The sequence below is a fragment of the Stigmatopora argus genome, chromosome 13, assembly GCF_051989625.1.
Source record: "Stigmatopora argus isolate UIUO_Sarg chromosome 13, RoL_Sarg_1.0, whole genome shotgun sequence".
NCBI lineage: Eukaryota > Metazoa > Chordata > Actinopteri > Syngnathiformes > Syngnathidae > Stigmatopora > Stigmatopora argus.
The window spans coordinates 3,072,445-3,095,483 of record NC_135399.1 but is presented as its reverse complement, the minus strand read 5'-3'; the positions used below and the strand labels follow the sequence as shown (position 1 = coordinate 3,095,483).

At 40.7% G+C, this 23,039-nt stretch overlaps 1 protein-coding gene and 1 long non-coding RNA gene across 6 annotated transcripts in view; one reads left to right on the top strand and one right to left on the bottom strand.

Annotated features, from left to right (window-relative positions):
• The window catches only part of LOC144087060 (contactin-associated protein-like 5), a 224,095-nt gene that overhangs the window by 153,612 nt on the left and 47,444 nt on the right, over positions 1 to 23,039 (top strand). For all 5 annotated transcript variants that reach the window (XM_077617334.1, XM_077617335.1, XM_077617337.1 and 2 more), the window contains 4 exons: positions 2,755 to 2,874; positions 6,136 to 6,336; positions 21,920 to 22,076; positions 22,581 to 22,708. In XM_077617334.1, coding sequence (XP_077473460.1) covers positions 2,755 to 2,874; positions 6,136 to 6,336; positions 21,920 to 22,076; positions 22,581 to 22,708 — 606 coding nt within the window. The remainder of the gene's footprint in view (positions 1 to 2,754; positions 2,875 to 6,135; positions 6,337 to 21,919; positions 22,077 to 22,580; positions 22,709 to 23,039) is intronic.
• Positions 450 to 22,667, bottom strand: LOC144087061 (uncharacterized). The gene is made up of 3 exons (XR_013304637.1): positions 22,272 to 22,667; positions 21,910 to 22,025; positions 450 to 740 (listed from the first exon to the last, which is right to left on the bottom strand). It is a non-coding gene; the product is annotated as an uncharacterized LOC144087061 (long non-coding RNA).

Genomic DNA, 23,039 nt, shown 5'->3' with positions numbered 1-23,039 from the left:
CTTACTTTAGAACCTCGTTACACTCCACTGGGCTCTCATTGGCTGTCTCACAACAACTACGATCCATGTTTCAAGATTCTCTCTTATGCACCTTTGACCGCCATTTGTCGTCACAGAGTTCTGAGGATGTTTTTTTGTCCAGTTTTTCCAAGTGTGGAGAAAGCAGCTGCTTCTGTTTTTATCATCATGCTTCCCAAAAAATTACCAGTGCGAATGAAAAGAAGTGGTCAGGACATTAAGGACATTGACGAGTTGGTCGAGTGGCATAAAAGGAACTCTCTAGAGTTAATGGAACACTCGTCAATACGGGGGAATAAAACGAGAAGGGAGACGAGCAGAAAGCAGTAAGCATTGCAACAGCAAAAATTAGAGAAATTAGGGAGAAATTTGCGTGAAGTTTCTGTCTTCGTGGGAAAAAAAACACAAACAATATTAAAGGTCGTCTTTGGGTAGTTTTTTTTTTCCAAAATGTCCGTCAACCAGCACGACAGGGGGGCAAGTTAAATCCAAACCGGTAATAACCAGAAGCTGTTACGATCGGGGATGGAGGACCCAAAGCAGGCAAGGGCAGCAAGTCTGGTTCTCGAATCTTTATTAGAATCGTCCAAGAGACGGGCAAAGGCACAAAAGGGAGTAGCATATGCGAGTAGTTAGTCGTGGAAGGGAGGTTGGCAACCGTGAAGTATGTCGTTATCCGTTGTCCGTGGTCCGTGGTCGTGGGGCTGAGCGTGGTCTGGATCCTGGGAGCAAAAACAAGAGGTTGTAGATTAGAAGAGGCAGGCAAGGAGACAATACAAGACGGTACTTAACAGTGAACTGATTAAGACGATCTAGCAGCGTGGTCATGGTCTTCTTGGCTTTAAATATTCCCTACTGGCTGATGAGTCGCACCTGGAAGCGTTTGAGTGATTAGGGGCTGGGCTTGTGATTTGGTGGCAGGCACAACCAGCCACCAACGTCATTGCTTTCACCAACTATGATTGGCTAGTAGGCGGGCCAAAGTCATAGTGAGGCAGCCAGAGATCGCAAACTCCACCCACAATGGCCGACAGAGGCAAAAACAAATGGATTCTGTTGCAGATTTGCTCACAAAGCTATTTTCCAGACGTACTTTTCCAGAAAAAAATTGACATCATTAAGAAAGGGCGGTCAACTCCGAAGCTAGCAAGCCTGTTACAGCCGGGAAAATGGTGTGTGCGCCACTTTCAGTGCGCTAACTTAGCTGCACAAGCAAATATATTGTTATGTTGATTTAAAGCCATTTTCAAAACGGACTATGCCGGAAATATGACAGGACAGGCTCGACTTTCATCATTAGCTTTGATGGCGATAGGAAAGAAGGAAGAAATAAAGGAGGATGGATATTGTGTACAGTTAAAAATAATTTTTGGTGAGTATAATATGGCTATATTCCTAAATAATATTTCAATTGTGGGCCCGGTTCTGATATTTGAAAAGCTCCAGTGTTTGTATTTAAGCTCCCGTGTTTGTATTTAATCACTAAATGCTGCTAGGTTGTGGATTTTACCCCAGTTTAATTTTTGCCGTTTCAGCATTGACGTCCATCGCTGTCTTTTCCCGAGGAAATCACCCCCCTGGGCTGGTTGTAATGTCTCAAAAGCTCCAGTATTTGTATTCAATCAATAAATGCTGCTAGGAAAAGGATTTTACCTAATTTTTGTGCATTTTTTGTCATTTCACGTATGGACGTATCGACGTTCATCACTGTCTTTTTACCGGGGAAATGATTCTCCGGGCCTGGTTCTGATGTCTAAAAAGTTCCAGTATTAGTATTTAATCAATAAGCTGCAGTAGAGGTTTTATAGCCATAAAATAGTTTTTGAGGGTTGGATGGTTACGTTGAAGGCGCTACGAGAAAATGCACCGACCGCCATATATATATATATATATATATATATATATATATATATATATATATATATATATATATATATATATATATATATATATATATATATATAAATATATATATATATATATATTTGCCGTCCGCATTGTCGTGGTCCTCATGGTCTGGGCCATCGTGGCCATCATGGCCTCCGCAGTCCATGACTCCGCCTTCAGAGCCGCTGTCGTGGCCACGGTCCGGGTCCCCACCTTCGGAGCCACTAATCACAAATAAACAAACTGACTGGGGAAGGAAGACGCACGCCGACATAAACTCCAAACAATACCCCAACCCCAACAAAACATGACAAAGAGCCCAGAGGAACCACTAACGAAATTTAGTATAAACTTATAGGTCAAGTTACACCTGTGAACAGAACACACTGTCATGAGGGTCAAATCAAGGAGGATACCACTGCTGAAAATAAATAATGAAATAGCAAGACTATAATTTACCAAACTGAACTACTAGTTGCACTTTGTGTTAGCTAAAGATCAAAATATTGAAAAACCGAGTTGTTTGTAATTCCGTGAATATACTGTATTTAAAGGATCTGATGACATGATAGCACAATAAAACCGCAATGTGATCTTTAAAAATTGTGGCTTTTGGACATCTGAGTTAATGTTGCTCATTTTTGCATACAGTGTATAATTAAACTGATCTGCAGAACCCACCCTGTTGAAGGAGGGCATAAAGACAGAGGTCAGCCACAAAGTACCTGTAAAAGAAATAGATCAGGAAACTGTCGATTATATCATATCAGGGTCATAAAATCATTGTATTATTTATTTTATTAATTGTTAATATGACATTCACGGTTGACATTTGTTCCCCTTTTGCAGCTATCTATGAGTCATCATGTGAGGCCTACAAGCTGACAGGGGGCTTCTCCGGCTTCTACTCTATCGACCCAGATGGCAGTGGAACACTAGAGGCCACACATGTGTACTGCAACATGACAGGTGAGGTCTCCATGATTAGGATAATAAATCAATCCTAATGAACTTATCAAGTAACAATAAATATCTTCAGAAGAATCATTAGATAGAAATTCTTAGTCAATAATAAAAATAACAAGGTGTCATGAAACTACTTGATGGTATCACCCCTATACAGTAATACCTTGACAGATGAGTGTCCCGACATACGAGCAATCTGAGATTAAATTTGAGACAAATTTTGATATACGAGCATACAGCGGACACGAGAGGCTGCTCATAAGAACATCATGGGTATTGTCTGTCTCCCCGCAACTCCCTCGTGTAATGTCTCTACGAGCACTGGGCGGACCGTTGCATTTTTTCAGTGTTTTTCCCCCCCCTTAGTCAGTGCAGAATGGCGGAGCTTGGTCGCTAATACGAGAGGAGTACTACTTCCCGGACAAGTTGGCAAGTGGTCGTGCGTTATCCTATTGTGAGGACATTCGTGAGCATCATTTTCGGAATATTTTGAAGAGAAGACAAAAGAAAACAACTCTCGATAGGTTGCATCTTAAAGTCAGCGTGGAGGCCGGGCAAATAGAGCCAACCCGGGAGAAGAAACGTATACAAATTTAAAACAAAATTAGAATTCAGTTTAGTGTAAGGTTAGATTACATTTATTTTGAGTCTGTCTGTATCGTAATTCAAGTTCATTTAAATTTGTTTGTTTTGTTACGAGAGCATTGCCGGGCAAAAAGTCTCTCTCTCTCTCGCTCTCGCTCTCTCCCCCTCTGCGAAATCAGTCTAATTTTAGTACTATTAAACATCATAACCGCTAGTTATTTGATACTCTTTTAATAGATGGCGAATTAGAAGAAATAAAAATGTTTTTCCATTCCAATATCCTGTTTTTTTGGTTTTTTTCTGAGGGTTGGAACAAATTAATTTATTTTTAGTTCATTTCTACGGGAAACGATTTGAGAAATCGACATACGGGCTCAGCATTAAGCTCATATCTCCAGGTACCACTGTACTTGATTGAGCATTTCCAACCATTTTACAAATCTTAACTTTGCAAAGTTAGATTTTGCACAGGGAGACTGGATGCCACAATTTCTTCCATTTTTTGTGTGTTCTTTTGTACTTTTTACATTGAGATCCCTCAACTTCACCTCAATTACAAAATACATCCTGGATGCAAAAAACTCTCAGCCGACGACCTGATATGCATAATCATGAAGTGAATGGGGATTTTTTTTTTCTGTGGAAGAGTAAACACCTCACGTACCATGTAATGGTTTTAGTTAAGATGGACTACTCATCTAATTTACTGAACAAACAAAGGATCAGTTAGTTAGAACTATTGTTTGTTTGCTATTTTCTTTTGTTTTGGTGAGGATCGCAGGGGCGGGGGTACTGACAGGTGCAGAAGGGAATTAATTAGGTTTTGCACGGATGGTAAATGTCACCAAATGCACAGATGGGCCTCTTCTGTGAGGCTGAGATAGTCTTGCATAACGAACCAGCATTATCCTTCAACCCCGACTCCAAGTACTTTATGGTGACGTTCTATAAATATATCAAGGATGATATTCAGATGTTCTTTTGTATTATAAGAAATATAATCTGATCCTGTCCTGTAAAACTGTGTGAAAAACACAATAACACTACATTTCCAATTTTGAGCAGTCTGAAAATAAAGACGTGAAACTTTTTTTCCCGACTAGACCCAGAGAGGACCACGTGTACCAATTTAAAATATATTAATACTGGCATCCATCACCAGTGAAATAATCAGATTTATTTTTATCTGTTGGATTTATACCCACTTTTATGATTGGTTGGATTTCTGAGTAGTTGGGATTAAATTTTTCTTACCTGAGTCAGTATTTGAAATGTTCAAAGATAACTGATGTTGTGAACAAGTTTGAACATGCTATGCTACACCTCAGCCATATGCCATCCCCGGAGATTGGGTTTGGGTGAGAACACTTCACCAAAGACAATGTAATATACACCACATCTGTCAGTTCCCTCAACACCTCTCTCTGCTGGTAGTCATTACAAGATTCATGACCAATTAATTTATGAGTGGACTGCAGAATTAGATGGTGCATCTGAGCTCAGTAATCACACTTGAAGAGGAGCTTTATCAAACACACAGCTTCACTCCGCGTAGGTTTAAAAAAAACACCGGGTCGGAAAGTTAATTATTTAATAGTAGTGACTTGGTGAGTCAGACTTGCTGCAGTGATTTAATTGTTATTCTAGAATACAAAATCTGCTTTGAGAATGTACTATTTTAATACAGTAATACCTTGAGATATGAGCTCAATGCATTCCGGGACCGAGGTCATCTGTCGATTTACTCATATATCTATTCAACTTTTCCCATAGAAATGAACTAAATACAAATTAATTATTTTGCACCCTCTGAAAAAACACCAAAAAAACACAACATTACAATGGAAAAACATATTTTTATTGTTTCTAATTCACCATCTACTAACAGAGTAACAAATAACTATCTATCTAGTGGTTATGATGTTCAATTCTGACATGAGACATTATTCAGTACAAGCGGAGTGCGCGGAAAGGATGGGAGGGGGGAAGGGAAGGAGAGAGAGAGCAACGCGATCGTAACATAACATACATTTACCTTAAATGAACTTAGATTACGATACACACAAAAATACGTTTTAATCTTACCTTACACTAAACTTAATTCTATATTTGTTTTCGTTTTTTTACTTTTCTTCTTCTGTCTTGGCTCTTTTTGCCTTGCTTTCACCTTCACCTTTAGGTGAAGTTTTTGAAAGGAACCTATCTAGGGTTGTTTGCTTTTGTCTCCCCTTAAAAATATTACGAAAATGACGCTCATTACAATAGGATAACGCATGACCACATGCCAACTTGTCCGGGTGCTCCTGTCGTATTGGCGAGCCAGCTCTGTCACTCTCATGTTTTTTGATTATTTCATGCTTAATATCGATTGCGCTGACAAAAGCAAAAAAACACAGAAAAAATGCAACGCTCCGCCCAGTGCTTGTCGATATCTTTACACGAGGGAGTTGCGGCAAGAAAGAGCGCTGTTATCATCAGCAGCCTCTTGATTCTCAGCAACCTGGGTGTCTCATATGCTCATATCTCAATTTTTTCTCATATCTTAAGGCAAAACTTTGCTTGGAATTTTACTTGTATCTCAAATTTCTCGGATGTTGGGACACTTGTATGTCAAGGTTGGGGAAATTTGGATAATTTCTTTGAAAAAGGCTTGTGTTCTAAGATATTTTTTTTTTGTAGAGGAGAAAGTATGGACAGTGTTAACCCACAACAGCACCACCCATGTCAGAGTCCAGGCCTCATTGCTGCATAGACCTCACATCATGTTGCTTGACTATGGCACCTCACCGGAACAACTGCACAGAATTGTGTCAAGGTCAGAACACTGTCAACAGGAAGTGGTTTACAACTGCAAGAGATCCCGTCTATTCAACACAAAAGGTATATAGACTTTAGTTGATCAGATTATAATGTACTGTACTGCATCTGTCTTCATACCCGTAACCTTATATAAACAGACACACGTCTGTCTGTCTACAAAACTTTATCTTTTAGACGATTTAGGTGCCCACAACAATCCTTTTTTAAAATTATTATTATTACTGCCCAAAAATTGGACAGCCCTTTAGTGCTACTTGAATTTTGGAGAGTACATCACATCACGTGTTATTCCTTAATAATGTCATTTTTTAATCTAACATGCCCTTTGGAAGCCCTAAATTTCTTAGACCTGTGTCTAAAAGTAATGCTTAAATACAAAAATGATACCACTTAAGAAAGCAGCCATTGCTATGGCAACTGTAAAGTTGGTTATTCTAATGCACGTAAACACTAAAAGACTTAATCATAGAGGTGTGGGGCAATGACTTAGTACTGAGATCACAAGGAAGAGCGGGCATTCTGGATTACTCACATTTAAATGGCTAAAATAGTGATGGTATTTATAAAATCGATTAGAATTTCTGTATTTCTCCACAGTTACACATTACAAAACGTTACCAGGTCGTATCTTACCTATCATAACTGAATAACAAAGCACTTAAACTTAGCATTTAAGTTCCTTCCATTGAATTGTGTATCACTCCCAATGTAACGTTCTATTCATCCATTCATTCTCCTCAGAAGTAGTGCAGACCACGGCAATCAAGCAACACTTCTATTTATAATCAATCAGTTAGCAGTCGACTTCCTGTGTAAGCCAATCTGAAGCATCGTTCCAAGTCTGGAAACATTTTACTCCTTCCAAGCAAATCAGAAGATACCCTTTTTAGAAAGCACTTACCTCTCCAGAGGCAAATGATGATACCCATCTAGAAATTTACAGTTACCGGATTTACTCGCTTATAAGCTGCTTTTGTCTGACAAAAAATTATGACTGAATCGAGGGTACGGCTTATATGCGCATAAAAACACGACATGCACGAAACTGCAAGTTGACGATGATGATGCGATGACATCATGACAAAATGGCGCCGTCGTGACGTCAGGACGCAAGACATGCGGCAATATACGGTCATTTATTTCAAAATAAAGAAAAGATAAACAGATAAAACGCAAACAACATGTATTTTGACGACTATGAATATAATTTAAGGAAAAAATCAACAGTATCTTACATAAAACTCACGTCCCCGTCACTGCTCGTTCGGGGCACGGCCATCTTACCATAGTTAAACGTGCTCAGACTGGCCAGACGTGAGTGCGCTTGTGTCTGCAATTGCTCGCTCGAGGCGCCGCCATCTTACCATAGTTAAACGTGCTCTGACCGTAGCTTTTACCATGTCAGCACATCACAATAGTTAAGGCTGATCGAAGGTTTTGCGGTGTATCGTTAAAATATAAACCTTGATATCTACGTAATGGGTATGCTATTATTGCACCCAGAGACTTGCTGAACACTACGTATAGCGCTATGGGCATATTTTCTGGTTGTGCTTATGTTACTTCCTTTTTGAATTTGTCTACGTGCAAACAACAACCTCCCTTTCGAAACACATAAAGGAAATGATTGTACATTTGTGATTATGAAATAAAACAAAATTGCGCTTTGATTTTTTTTCTTTTTCGAACGTGACAACTATCGCAATAATATCATCGAGATATTTCGACATTAGAAGCAATTTGGCCGCCACAACATCTTAAGCTTCTGGTAAGAAAATTGGAATTTATGTCATTAAAAAGCATCGGGTTCTCATCAAGCTATGAAGCTATTTCTTTTTTCAAATTGAATAATTTGATATTTTGCATTTACAAAGACAGGCATATTAACTTGTGATATTGACCCTAATAATATGCTTTTGATTCATACAGTATTTCAGCAATACCACGTGTGACGATTTTTCTCAAGATTTTCCCTTCAAATTTGTACTCCCTATTAAAACGATAAATATGGAGGTGAAAATTTTGAATCAGGGGCGGCTTATATGCGAGAAATTGTAAAATTCCACAATTTTAAGGGTGCGTCTTTGTATTGCTCCCATCTCAATCATATCTGGTTGGACTTTCACTAGGCCAATCAGGAAGGTGTTTGTAATGGAATATAGCATAAATCAAGCTTGGATTACGGTGAAATCAAAACCTATTCTTCTGAGTTATGAGAATATATCCTTAAACGCGGTCACTTGGTTGCATGTGAGATGTGTGTCAGGTTTTACTTCAAAATCTCCATTGGGTTGACTCCAGTATGTCTTTGTGTCTTGCTTGATTTAAACTTGGAGAAAGAAATAATATTACTGTTCCTGGTAAACACTCGCTCTGCAACAGCATCATGCAACTTTATGGACGTTTAGCGCATTAATTTACAAGAAAGACAATCAACAACAGCTGTTGTAACCAATCTGACGAGTTTACAGATGCCTCCCTGTGCCAAGAACATCTGAGCTCACGTCCAGCAAACGGTGCTTTCCGAGTTGCCTGAATAACTTGACCTCCTCCTGCCAGCTTTCTCGTCAGCTTCTGTTGTTCGCTTAAGATGCAGGTGTTTTTAAGGAATTTAATGTCCGTGTTGCAATGCTCAACTGCAGACAATTGGAGTAGCAGGTGTTCCTCGCCTTGTCTGTAATGAGTGTCGTTCGTCAGCGGGGGCCATTCTGTCATCATTAAGATAACAGAGAAGAAGTAATTACGTTCTAGAATGCCGCCAACATCCTGCTGCTATATTTAGAAACATTGCGCAAGTACTGAGGCAAGCATTCACCCCAATGATAGTGTGTTGCAAACAGATTTTTCTTCTGCTCATCGTGCAAATCCCCAGTTGCTGCTGTGTACAAGAAAATATATTATTCTTATACTTGTTTGTGTTGGTTTTAATTGCAGCTCCATTACTTGGCACGTCAAAACTATAATCAAAGAACAAAAGCTGCTTGTTTTTGCTTTTTAATTAAAAAAAACATTCTCAGTGGTAAACCAAATTTAAGGCAAAAAAAGCAAAGCCTTTTCAAAATTAAGAGAAATAAAAACTGCTCACAGCCACTGGGCAGGGTTAGGGTTATTTGTGACTATTAAAGGATTAGTTTGATATGTATATGTAATTAATTATTATCAAAAGATCTAAAATTTGGGGAGATGAAAGCTATTTCTCAATGATTGAAAGCCACTTAAATTTACCATTCTCGCCCTGGCAACAGCGGCCTCATCTGTCACATGATCAACACATTGTGCTGCGTGGCCCCTCTGCGTCTCCTACTACAATATTTGACACGCAGACAAAACAAATTATTACCTCACGTAGAATGACATGGACATCCTCTCGCGAATGGTCTTTTTGGATACATGCTGTGAACAATACTTACCTTTCTATGGCTCATTTCCACAATACCACCATCTTGGAAAAAAAACAACGTGTGCAAGTACACTACAGTAATACCTCGACATACGAGTGCCCCGACATACGAGCAATTTGAGATACGAGTAAAATTTCGGGAAAATATTTATCTTGAGATGCGAGACACATTTTGATATACGAGCATCAGCAGACGCGAGAGGCTGCTCATAAGAACATCATGGGCACTGTCTCTCTGGTCTCAACTCCCTCATGTAATGTCTCAACGAGCACTGGGCATTTTTTCTGTTTTTTTTTCGTTAGTCAGTGCGAATGGCAAAGCTTGTTCGCTAATAGGAGAGGAGTATATACTACTTCTCGTTGGGATGTGGTCGTGCGTTATCCTATTGTGAGGACATTTGTGTGCATCATTTTGGGAATATTTTGAAGGGAAGACAAAAGCAAACAACCCTCGATAGGTTGCATCTGAAACTCAGGGTGGAGGCGGGGCAAAGAGAGCCAGCCCGGGAGAAGAAAGTTCTAAAAATCTAAAACAAAATTAGAATTAAGTTTAGTGTAAGGTTAGATTAAATGTATTTTTGAGTGTGTCTACATCGTAATCCAAGTTCATTTAAATGTGTTTGTTATGTTACAATTGTGTTGCCGTGCAAAAAGGGGGGGAGTAGTGTTCATCACTAAACTTTAATAACTTAGGCAGGATCTTACAAAATAACAAAGACTTAGGAATCGAAACACAAAACCGGACTAGGGAAAACACGGGGAATCGAGGAACGAGGTAACGTAGATACATGGCAAGGGAAATAAGGCAGACGATCCGACAATTACATTATAATCAGTGGAGTTTAAATAAACACAACAGGGACTAATTTTGAATCGCACGCAGCTGCACAACGGCAAGGCAGGAGGGACAAACAAGAGTAGACATCTATAGATCAATTTAGGGCACACACAAGGCGCTTTGCCTGATGAGGCGTTTCGTCCATTTTGAACATTTTCAAATTTTAAGTACGCCTTATAGTCGTGAAAATACAGTCATAGCTCTAATTACGAAATTATTTGGTTTCAGAACTTTTTTTGTAACTTGAAAATTTCCCAAGTAGAGCAGTACTTGATATGTAATTTCTCAAATTTGTTCCACGGTCCTCACACAACTACCAACTAAACCCTTAAAATTGGTCAAAGTGTCCCAATTTTGTATGAAAGATGTGAGAAACATACAAAAATGAGAGAAAATTATAAGAAAATGATTTATTAATGTTTTAAAATGAATATAATGGCCAAAAATCCCTGTGAAAATGAGCCCTGCGCCGCTGAAATATTTCCCTCTGCGGCCGTTATATTGGGAGAGGTAATACTCGTGTTTGTCCGCCAAATGATGGCAAGCTCCCGTTCTACCAGGGGCGAAAGCCGTCCACGTTGGTAATACATACATTTTAGACTTTTACGTGTGTCATATGTGTGTGTGTGTGTGCGTGTGAAAATGTGTGTGTGTGTGTGTGTTCGTGTGAAAATGTGTGTGTGTGTGTGTGTGTGCGCGTGTGAAAATGTGCGTGTGAAAATATGTGCCGTGTTGCATTTGTACGGTTTTTAATTACTTAATAAGTGGAATTGCAATCATTAATAAGGGGAGCATTTAGCCGAGGTGGACAGGTATGTAAGAGAGAATCTTGAAACATGGATAGTGGTTGGTGTGAGACAGCCAATTTAATTGAATTTAATTATTTTATTGTCATTATATGAGATAGAATGAGAGCGATGAAATGAGAGCCCATTAGAGGGTAGCGATGTTCTAAAGTGAGAATCGATGCATTTTTTCAAAATAAAATAACGGAAAAGGAAATGCATTTACCTTTTGGAGGATTTCGTAACTTGGATATTTTTCGTATCTTGAGCACTCATTTGCATATAAAATATTTCGTAACCTGAAAATTTCGTACCTAGAGGCATTCGTAAGTAGAGGTATGACTACAATAAAATTCATGAGAGAGGAATATGTTCGCATACAGAGGTGAATAGATGGAAAGAGTAGATCTCAGCATTGTACTATTTCAATGTTGTGGCTGTCTCACCATGTGCAGCATCGAGAGTCAGAGTTAAATTGGGAGTACAAATGGCCTCCAGAGTTGGCTATAAAATGTGAAAGGAAATTTGCATTATGGCATTGCTAAACAATACTAGCCATAGCGACACACAGGGAAACTGCAGCGTGTGGGTTGCTCAAGTATAACAGAAATCTGACAGCTTTCAGAACCCAAACAAATTACATGGAAACATATCGTGCTCAATACAGTAAACATTCGAATAGAGTGGATAATGTAGACCACGATAATCAAAAAACCGCAAAGTAGGATTAGCCCTCTTATTACTACCATATTACATGTTTTAGCACCTATGCAGAAATACAAGTACACGAGCACAAATATCAAAGTGTACTTATTAAATATTACAGCTATAATCATATGACAAGACTATTATATTAACATCTAAATATAATCTATATATTAAAAATTGGAAATACACAATTCCCCTCGTTTTTCACAGATAATGTAGACCAGACATGCCCGCGATAATCGAAAAAGCGCGAAGTAGGATTACCTCTATTATTAATACATACCATACTACATGTTTTCACGCCTATACGAAAATAGTACACAAGTATAATTATCAGAAGTGTTTTTATCAAATATCACCGTTACAGGCATATGAAAAGACTATAATGTATTAGCATCTAAATCTAATCTATGAATAAAAATTTAAATACTTTTAGTACTGTACTAATTGAAAATAGTTCCTCCCCCATTGATTTAAATAATAAAAAACAGGTTATTAGAGCTTTATTCCAAGTCCTCTTTGTTAAATTTGAGAGGCATTTTTCTTGTACAAATATTGCTGTTGTTTTTGTCTTGACACTGTCAAGATGATTACCAAATTCAATGGCTCCGTCATCCGTCAATGTTGTCATCAGTCTCTTTCAGTGGCCCCATGCAGTGTCTTGATGTCCTCTCATGCAAACTTCATGACCCTATCTACAGCAGAAATCTATCATAATGTTAGTTCATTTTGTTATTCCTCGGAGTCGGAGGCAGGGTTTCTTAGTCCACACAAGAATTTGCACCTCGGAAGATACGAGCGTCAGGGGTGAACGATGGCAAGTGCGCGGCAGTGGTCAAGCGAAAGCGGGAGCGCTGTGGCGGTCGCTGCAACGTGCAGCACGGCAACCTAGGCGGAGAGGCGCTACATCTTGGACCTCTTCACCTCACAAGAATTTATTTTTATTTATTCCCTGCATACAGATTGCCACAACACACGTGCATCTTCAGAGGGGAAATGCGTTCACGTTTAACTGCACGGCAGACCCCATTAATATTAACAAGATTTCTACCACCTGAATTATGTACAAAAAAATGCCACTCATGCCGCAATGGCGCGCTACGCCTTTAGCATATCAAGCAACATCAATGTTTTGGAAGCATTTTCAACAGCGACTCAAAAAAAAGTCTATCCACAGGTGATGTGCGCGATGCAAAATTCACTCGCAACAAAACAGGAAATGGCAAAATGTAATGCACCCAAGCACTGTATACATGAGATTTGATGCACCCATTCTGCCTCTATTGTACATTCCTTCTTCAGCGCTGATAGATGAAGCGTTCCCCTGACTTCTGCCATTTTTCATCTGTCTTCCGGTTGCGAGTTTCAGCGTAGATTTTAACATTTTTATGAACATTTCTATATACCTCAGATAAACTTCTGCGATGTAGTGACGCTGCGAAAGTTGAAGCCACGAAGTGAAGAAGGATTACAGTGCTTTAAGTACTGTATTCACAGTGAAAATAATTAATCTGTGATTAATTTAATTCATTCATTTTCTGAACCGCTTTATCCTCACTAGTGTCGTGAGGAGTGCTGGAGCCTATCCCCGCTGACTCTGGGCCAGAGGTGGGGGACAGCCTGAATCGGTGGCCAGCCGATCGCAGGGCACAAGGAAACGGACAACCATTCACGCTCATACTCATACCTAGGCGCAATTTAGAGTCTCCAATCAGCCAACCATGCAGGTATTAGGAACGTGGGAGGAAACCGGAATTCCCGGAGAAAACCCACGCGGGGAGAACATGCAAACTCCATACAGGTGGACCGACCTGGATTCGAACCCAGGACCCCAGAGTTGTGAGACTGACGCGCTAACCACTCAATCCACCTGGCCGCCTGTTGCTTTTTTTTAAAAACTGGTTATTGGGATCTTTAGTCCAAGTCTTTTTCATTAGATACGAGAGGCATTGGATCATCAATGGAATCTTCAGGTGGCGCCGTAAGAGAGCTTTTCATGAGGAGCTTTTTCGAGAGGTTTTCGGCGCACAAGGAAGATGTTGATGGGGAGTTGTGACCCCTATTTCTTTTCGGGTACAAATATGCTTTTGTTAAGAACATGAAACTTTCAAGACAATTGCCATATTCCATGGCTATGACCATGTTATCCTCAATCACTGGGACTTTAGATGGATTTTTATTGCCTGGTTGGAAGGTATTTAGGTTTCATTTATTTGACTTTTTCGCTCGGGGTGAGCAGTTCATTTCGTAAGTAGAAAAGCAGACTCTCCGATCACCACCCAAAGGTCAACATCTTAACTACAAATCCAACAGAACAACACGCATGAAACTGATTAGTTTGCAGTTTGTATTTTAAGGATTTTATAACCACCGAAAAACCAGATTGTGTCAGTGATAAACCACAGGCTCTACTAGCAGAGACTAGAGCAGCACTTGCACAAAAAATATCTAGCTTCTCATCCATTAATTTGCAGTCTCTCCAAGGTTATGACGACATCTCTTACAGGAAGTATTGATTGTCCGCTTTTGCTATTTTCAGGGGTCTGATTAGTGTTTTTAAAATAATTGTCCAAGTAGTCAAGCCAATCAAGGATGGCAGCCCATGCTAAAGCCATTAAAGGATGTTTTATTTCCAACCTTGGTAGCGAAAACAGTTGCTTGCATGCTAATGTTGTTCGCACACATCGTTTTTCCTGTTTTCTACCATTTTGGCATTTTCTTACAAAGGACAATTTTTTCACTGTGGTTTAAATAGGGCATTAGATTGTTAGTCATAGATCATTGCATCCTATTTAGAGGTGATTTCAGAAAGAATTGCCTGAGTCTGAGACCCGCTGTGTGATTTAGACTGATATGACTTTTGTGGCCATACATAAATGCGCTGCTTAATGCGAACCTAATGCATGCTGGATGGGCAGAGAGCACCGTCGCATGTGACACTTGATTATGTTTAGTGACAAAAGCTTTTCCCTGCATACCGACTTAATGCAGACTTTAGTATGTAGCGATGATTGTGGCCGCCATACTTAACCCGCCGGAAGAGGCAATGAAAGGTCTTTTTTTACAGCGTGGCTCTTACTTCAGTTACACTTGCAGGTGGCTTATTAGCTATCACTGGCTTTTGTGGTGGACCCAACACACCATTCTTCAAACACAACCTTTGTTGGTGGAGTCATGGTCACTTTAGATTTCATGGCCCAAAATGCTAAAATGAACCAAATCTTACTCTCAAAGACTTGTAACTGCATTTAAGTATTAATATTTTATGAGAAAATGAAACCAGTGAAGGATGTTATACTTTAAGAGTTCCAGATCTCATAGCTTCTGTCCAAATGCATTCGTTTAAACCCTGTGCATACATGCTGAGTACTGTTAAAAGCATCTTCAGTATTTTCCTCTAAATTTAAACTATGTGGAAAAAAAAAAGATATTTGAAATGGACAATATTCATTCATTTATTTTCTGAACCGCTTTATCCTCACTATGGTCGCAGGGGGTGCTGGAGCCTATCCCAGCTGACTTTGGGCCAAAGGCAGGGGACACCCTGAATCTGTGGCAAGCCAATAACAGGGCACAAGGAGACAAACTACCATTCACTTTCACACTCATAGCTAGGGGGAATTTAGAGCATCCAATCAGCCTACCATGCATGTTTTTGTAATGTGGGAGGAAACCGGAGTACCCGTTGAAAACCCACGCGGGGAGAACATACAAACTCCACACAGGTGGACAAACCTGGATTTGAACCCAGGACCCCAGAGCTTTGAGGCGGACGTGATAACCACTCAAGCCGCCAGGCCACCGACTATATTCATATACTATACTGTATCTAGAAAATATAGCTGAAAGTCGAAGAAATTCGCCCGGTGGAGCGAGTGGTTAGCGCGTCGGCCTCAAAGCTCGGGGGTCCTGGGTTCAAATCCAGGTCACGTCAATCTGTGTGGAGTTTGCATGTTCTCCCTGCGTGATTTTCACCGGGTACTCCGGTTTACTGCCACATTCCAAAAACATGCATGGTGGGCTGATTAGACACTCTAAATTGCCCTTAGTTATGGGTGTGAGTGTGCATGGTTGTCCATCTCCTTGTGCCCTGTGATCGGCTGGCCACCGATTCAGGGTGTCCCCCGCCTCTGGCCCGGAGTCAGCTGGAATAGGCTCCAGCATCCCCCGCGACCTTAACAAGGATAAAGCGGTTCAGAAAATGAGATGAGATGAGTCGAAGAAATTCAGTATTTACTTTAAGAAGGACTCAGGTCTTTCATTTCTAAGGAAATTTATTAATATGCCAGATGGTTTTAAATTCAGACATGGTGATATTTGCCCCGATGCTCAAGCTAATAAGGTTGAAACTGCCCTTTTTGTCCTTGTGCATGTAACAACTGGGTTGCACTAGGAGATGTCCTTTGGGACTCAGTGCACCATATGGGTACAATTTGACATTGGATGCCCTTCACTTTTTCACTTTAGACATACAACCATGTGTACTGTATATTTCAACACTTACACTGTCACCAATGAAAAAAATAAAAAATAAAATAAATAAAATTCATTCATTTTCTGAAAAGCTTATCCTCTCAAGGAAGTTCGTCGACCGGACACTTCGTCGACGGACAATTTGTCTCCGGACATTTCGTCGCCAGACAGTTCGCCTAACCTTAACCACTAACCTTAACCACTATTAAAGAAGACAAAGGAAATACACATATTCTTTATTAAAGAAAATAAAAAAGCAAAAACTCGCTCGACAACACAAACACATTAACATTTGTGCGTGTGCAAGTACTAATAATAATGATAATAATAATAATAATAATCGGACATAGGCTTTGTCATCATCATTGACTCGACAAAAAAAGCCTAATTGTCATCATACCCAGCTGGGCATGACGAAATTGGTAGTGCTTCTCCACAAAGTGCGCTATCCCGGCAAAAGGCCCAAATAAGTGATAATTTCGCACTTGTTGGCATTCTGCCGTGATGGATATATCGCATCACCCCTGGAGTGCAACCAAATCCCGGCGACTGCAGAAAAAGTTTGCCTTGCAGATGCCAACAAAGAAAAAAAAACAGATCACTTACCTCCCACTGTCTCCTCACTTACCTTCAGTCAGCCAGTAGGAGGCAGATCACCGCCCAACGTCCTTCATGTTACCTCACCCCGAAGTTATTGCACAGAAGGGATTGTGTGTTGTGCTACCGCAAGTTCAGAGTCCTGATGGTGTTACACCCTGCATTCGATCTTGACACACAGGGGGAAATAATCAGAACAGTGAGATGTTGTTACTTCAATCCAACTTTTACTGTAATGATTCAACACACCTCCCGTGCCTCAAGCTATTTGCTAAGACATCAATAATCGAATACCGATCTTCTTTAACATGCCCCACACTTGCCATGTGGATCCAAGGATCAACAATCGAACACCGATACACACATTCAATTCAAACTCGTTGTGCATTCTCAACATTCAATCATTAATAAATCAAACACTAGTATGTCACACTAATAGATCAAACACTCTAGTATGTCACAATGGCTGTGGGAAAAAAACTGTCCTCAAGCCTATTTGTCCATACTTTGTGAGACATGTAGCGTCTGCCAGAGGGCAGCAGCTGGAACAGGTTGTGACCAGGGTGGTATGGGTCCCCGACAATGTTCCCGGCTCTGCTGAGGAAGTACAGAAGAGGACTTAGTACACAGCCTTGGATTGGATTGGATAACTTTATTCATCCCGTATTCGGGAAATTTCATTGTGACAGTAGCAAGAAAGGGGAATGCAGCAAAAAAACACATAGTTACAAGTTAGACAGTACAGTCGCAAAGGCCGCAGAACAACAAAGCAAAAGCACAAAGTACAAAGCAAAGCAAAGTAAATGGGATCATTAAGAATCATCATATCAAATCATTAAGACAGAAAAGCAGCAAAAACACAAAACGAACAAGAGTGGACGGAGCTACCACCACCGACTTCCACTTGAACGGCGCCATCTTGGTTGCGGTAGCAAAAACGGATACAGACTCAAGAAAAAGACGTTGTAAAGTTGGATAAAACTGGAACCGCACACAGGAAGTCTTCCACAAGATGGAGAACTTCTGCAGACTGGGACCGAGGTAGAGAATATGCAGACTCACTCTTCCAAGCTTATCCGCACAGTTCCTCAGTAGTCTGGAGCTGAAGACAACAGTAGCAGAGTAGAGGCCCTCGACTCCGTTTCCGGCCTGGCAAGCGCCGAGAGCTTTCCATCTTATCCCATAATGGAATGGTTGGTCTGAAGCGTTTCTTCTTCTCCCGGCAGTTTTATCCAGCTCCGAATTTCCAGCGGTATTGAGGTGTTGCTTCTTCTGCTGCGTATTGTAACAGCTAGTCCCATGTGTATGACAGCGTAGGCATGGCTGAATGGTTCCAAAAAAGAAGTGGCAGAAAGCAGAAAGAAGCCAGGCTAATAGAACAAAGAAATTTGTAAAAACATTAAAGTAAAAAGTATAAAGTACAAAGTAAAGTAAAAAGGAATGTATAAAGAAATATTAAAATGTAATTAAAAAAAGATAGTAGTGCTGTAAAACACGAAAAACAAATAAGAGTGGACAGGGCTACTGCCACTGGCTTCCGCGTGACGGTGCCATCTTGGGGAAAAAAAGAGGGGGAAACCAGTGCTGAGTGTAATGGAGGAAGAGATGGGTGGATGGATCAAGGTGGGAGAGTTTGTCAGCCAGAAAGTCCGGTATTATAGTGTTGAAGGCTGAGCTATAGTCAATGAAAAGCATCCTCACGTAATTCCCATGCTGCTCCATGTGGCTCAGTGCTGTTTATAGAGCTATGGTGATAGCGTCCTCAGTGGACCTGTTTGCTCTATAAGCAAACTGGTGAGGGTCAACTGAGGGAGGGATTGTACTCCTGATATGGCGGGCTACCAACTTTTCAAAGCACTTCATGATCACAGGCGTGAGTGCAACAGGCCTACAGTCATTCAGGCTGTTTAATGGTTGGCTTTTTAGGGGCAGAGATAATGGTGGCAGATTCCAGGCAGGATGGAATGATGGATTGTTGCAGGGAACAATTGAATTTTTTTGTGAAAACACCAGCCAGCTGGTCAGCACAGGCTTTGAGCACCCTCCCAGGTACTCCGTCGGGGCCAGCAGCTTTCCTGGTGTTCACAGACCGCATTACCAGTCTCACTTCATGTTCCTGAAGCTTCAGTGTACTGCTCCAGGGTGGTGGTGGGGGTGTTGAGACTGGGTCTGATTTGTCAGTCTCAAATCAGGCAAAGAAACGGTTCAGTTCCTCAGCTAGTGAGGCATCTGCGTTAACAGACATATTATTGTCATTGTAAATGGTAATATGTCGTATTTCCTGCCACATCTTCTTTGGGTTATATCGTGTGAAGTGCTCCTCAATTTTCCTTGTATATGTTGCCTTGGCCTTTTTAATGCGTCTCTTCAGCTCTGCTCTGGCAGCGCCGTATTGTACCTTGTCCCCTGACCTGAAGGCGGTGTTACAGCATTTGATGAGTGCCTGTGTCTCATTGGTCATCCAGGGTTTTTGGTTAGGAAAAACCTGTATCCGTTTATTAACAGTGATGTTGTCCGTGCAGTTTTTGATGTAGGAAAGTACAGTGTACGTGTAGTCCTGGATGTTGTGGTGTTCGAAAAGTTCCCAGTTGGAGCGGAAAAAAACAGTCATGCAGCTGAGAAAGGGCGTCCTTGGGCCAAGTTTTTATTATCTTTATTTGTGGCCTTGTTAGCCTCCGGAGTGGAGTGTATGCGGGGGTGAGGGACTGGCACCCTAACCAAGCAGAAATGGTCTGATCCAGCCAGGTGAGGGAGGGCTGTGGCTCTTTAAGCATGTTTGATATTAGAATAAACATGGTCTGGAGTTTTATCTCCTCTGGTGTGACACTTCATGTACTGGATAAACTTAGGCAGAACAGTCTTTAAACATGCTTTGTTGAAGTCACCAGCGACAATTAAGAGTCCATCGGGGTGGTAAAGCTGCTGTTTGTTTACAGCCGTTAGCAGGAGGCTAAGTGCTGTGCTAACATTAGGATCCGGTGGGATGTAGACAGCCATTACAATGATAATCGATGAACACGCAAAGTCCCCCTCCTTTGCTTTTCCCTGTTAATTCTTTCGAACGATTGTTTCGGAGTAGCGTACAGCTAGCTGGCGATACCGTGGCGTCTGGGATTTGCGGGTGTAGCCTTGTTTCCGTGATGAGAATAATGTTGCAGTTCCTGACAAAGCTGTTGGTAGCAATCTGAAGTTCCAAATCATCCATTTTGTGGATGATGGATCTGGCGTTGGTCAAAAAGATACTCCAAAGCGGTGCTCGGTGTGGGTAGCTAGGCCCGCCCGGCATCCGCGCTTTTACTTTCAAGTACTAAATGTGCTCGTCTCTAAACACACTATGCACGAAACGGTTCCTACATTGAGTGCTCCATGTTTGGAAAGACCCCAAAAAAGAATCAACGTGACATAACAACTCAGATGTCACGTTGATTCTTTTTGGGGTCTTTCCAAACGTGGAACGCTCAACGTAGGAACTGTTTCGTGTGTAGTGTTTAGAGACGAGCACATTTAGTACTTGCACACGCCCAAATGTTAATGTTTGTGTTTTTGAGCGAGTTTTTGCTGTTTTATTTTGTTTAATAAAGAATATGTGAATTTCCTTCGTCTTCTTTTTAATATATTTTTTAATAAAATAATTGTATTTATTGCCTATTATCTTAAAAACAATCGTTCGTGAGTCCGGCGACGAATTGTCCGTCGACGAAATGTCCGGCGACGATATGTCTGTTCAACGAACTGTCCGGCGACGAAGCGTCCGTTCGATGAAGCGTCCCGCGACGAAGTGTCCGTCGACGAAATGTCCGGTCACGGAGCCTATACCAGCTGTCTTTGGGCACGAGGCCGGGGACACCCTGAATCGGTGGCCAGCCAATCGTAGGGCACAAGGAGACGGACAACCATTCACACTCAGCCATACCTAGGGGCAATTTAGTGTACAACAAGCCTACCATACACTTTTTTTTTGGAATGTGGGAGGAAACCGGAGTACCCAGAGAAAACCTTTGAAAATGAAGTGCATTTGCAGTGATTGGCTAGCGAGCAATTCAGGCTGTACCCAGCCATGCTGGGATTGACTCCAGAAGCCATGCGATCTTCATGAGGATAAGTGGAACGGAAGATGAATGAATTTTCTCTGCACTGTTTGCTGTATTTCTGGGCCCTCACACATAAATACCAGGCACTGCTGCTTTTAACTTTTTTTTTCTTAAAACCAAATGTATGACAACAAGATTTTACCCATCACTATTTGCACTGTTCTTATCATCCAAATGTCCTATGTTTGGTTAGTTTAGTCCAGTCCAGTGTTATAGTCGTTAGCATGTCTGCCTCGCAGCTCTGAGATCGAGAGTTCAATGCCTGGTGGGTTCCGACCTTTCTGTGTGGAGTGGAGTTTGCATGTTCCCCCCTGGCCTGTATGGGTCTTCACCGGGTACTCTGTTTTCTGCCCACATCCCAAAACCATGCATGGCAGGCTAGTAGTTGAACACTCTAGATTTGAGTTTGAGGGTGATTGGTATGAGTGTGAGCGTGTCACCCTTGTGAGGATACACGGTACACAAATAGAATGAATGAATGTTTTTTTTTTAAACCAATGATGACCAATATTTCCAAAATTGTACTTCCTTCTACTGAAAAACCTTGGAATAAAGGATACATTTTTTTCCAGAGGAAAGATTGTATTGTCAGTTGCTATTGATGGTGATTTTCAAACCTGACAGTCTGAGAAAGTCTATTTTGGATGCTTAATTCGCACACATTGAAAGACAAATATCTTAGTAAGAACTTAGTACAACTGCAAGATTTTTTCTGAAATACTCTGATTGATCCTTGTTTACCTCAATGCAGATGGTAGTCCAATGACATGGTGGCTGGATCGACATGGCGAGAGGCGCAGCTATTGGGGAGGCTTTCTGCCAGGAATTCAGCAATGCTCCTGCAGCCTGAAAGAAAACTGTGTAGACATGAACTACTTCTGTAATTGTGACGCTGACAAAGACAAATGGTATGTTATACAAAACTGTGCGACTAGAAGTGCTCTTGAGATTTGTTCCGATCCACCTTAATACATATAATAAATAGTGTCTATAGATGCTTATGATATGTTTATGAACCCATTAGAAAATTCAACTTTAAAGCTTTACACTACCCCTGTAGTCTATTTTGAAGTCATAGCTTGCAGATAATGATGAAAACTTACATTTTGCAGGGATCAGCTAAACCTTCATTTGAATGTTGCTTTACCAAACGCTTGAAGTGTCTCTGTATTTTCTCCGTTAATCCACTCCAAACTCCAAATCCAGCCCGGATTCAACAGTGTTTGCATATTTCCAAAGGCATTTGTCTCTCTCGTGATGAATTGCTTTAATGTCTTTACTCTGCTTTCTGCTGTGAGGCAAAAGAATGAAAGCCTTTACTTTTATTCCTGTCGAGGGGTCCAGGACATGCAGTAATGCCCTCCTCCATTTTGTTTTTACTTATTCACTAATTTCTTCGATGTCTATCACAGGACCAATGACACAGGCATCCTCTCCTACAAAGACCACCTACCAGTAAGCCAGATAGTGATCGGAGATATCGGCAGAGCTGGCTCGCAGGCTGTCTACCACATTGGCCCTCTGCGTTGTTATGGAGACAGTAGGTGATCACTCATTCTGGATGGGCTGACCAGAGGCAGGAAAAATATTCTTCGAGTAGCTTGACTTAATTTTTCTTCACACATTTTTTCCTTTAACAGAGCAGCTTGCGATAATCTAAAGCAAGTACCAACCTTAAAAATTAATTTATTAAATGACACAAAAAATCAATATAAGACATTTGTCTTAATACATTTTTTAAAGACAGTTTGTAATGAGACAACATTTTTGGAAGGGAAATTATCTCTTTGTTCTTGTTGCAATATTAATATTATCAAGACTTTTCTTACTTTTTTTCTGTTGAAAAAAAAATACTTTTATAAAAGAAACAG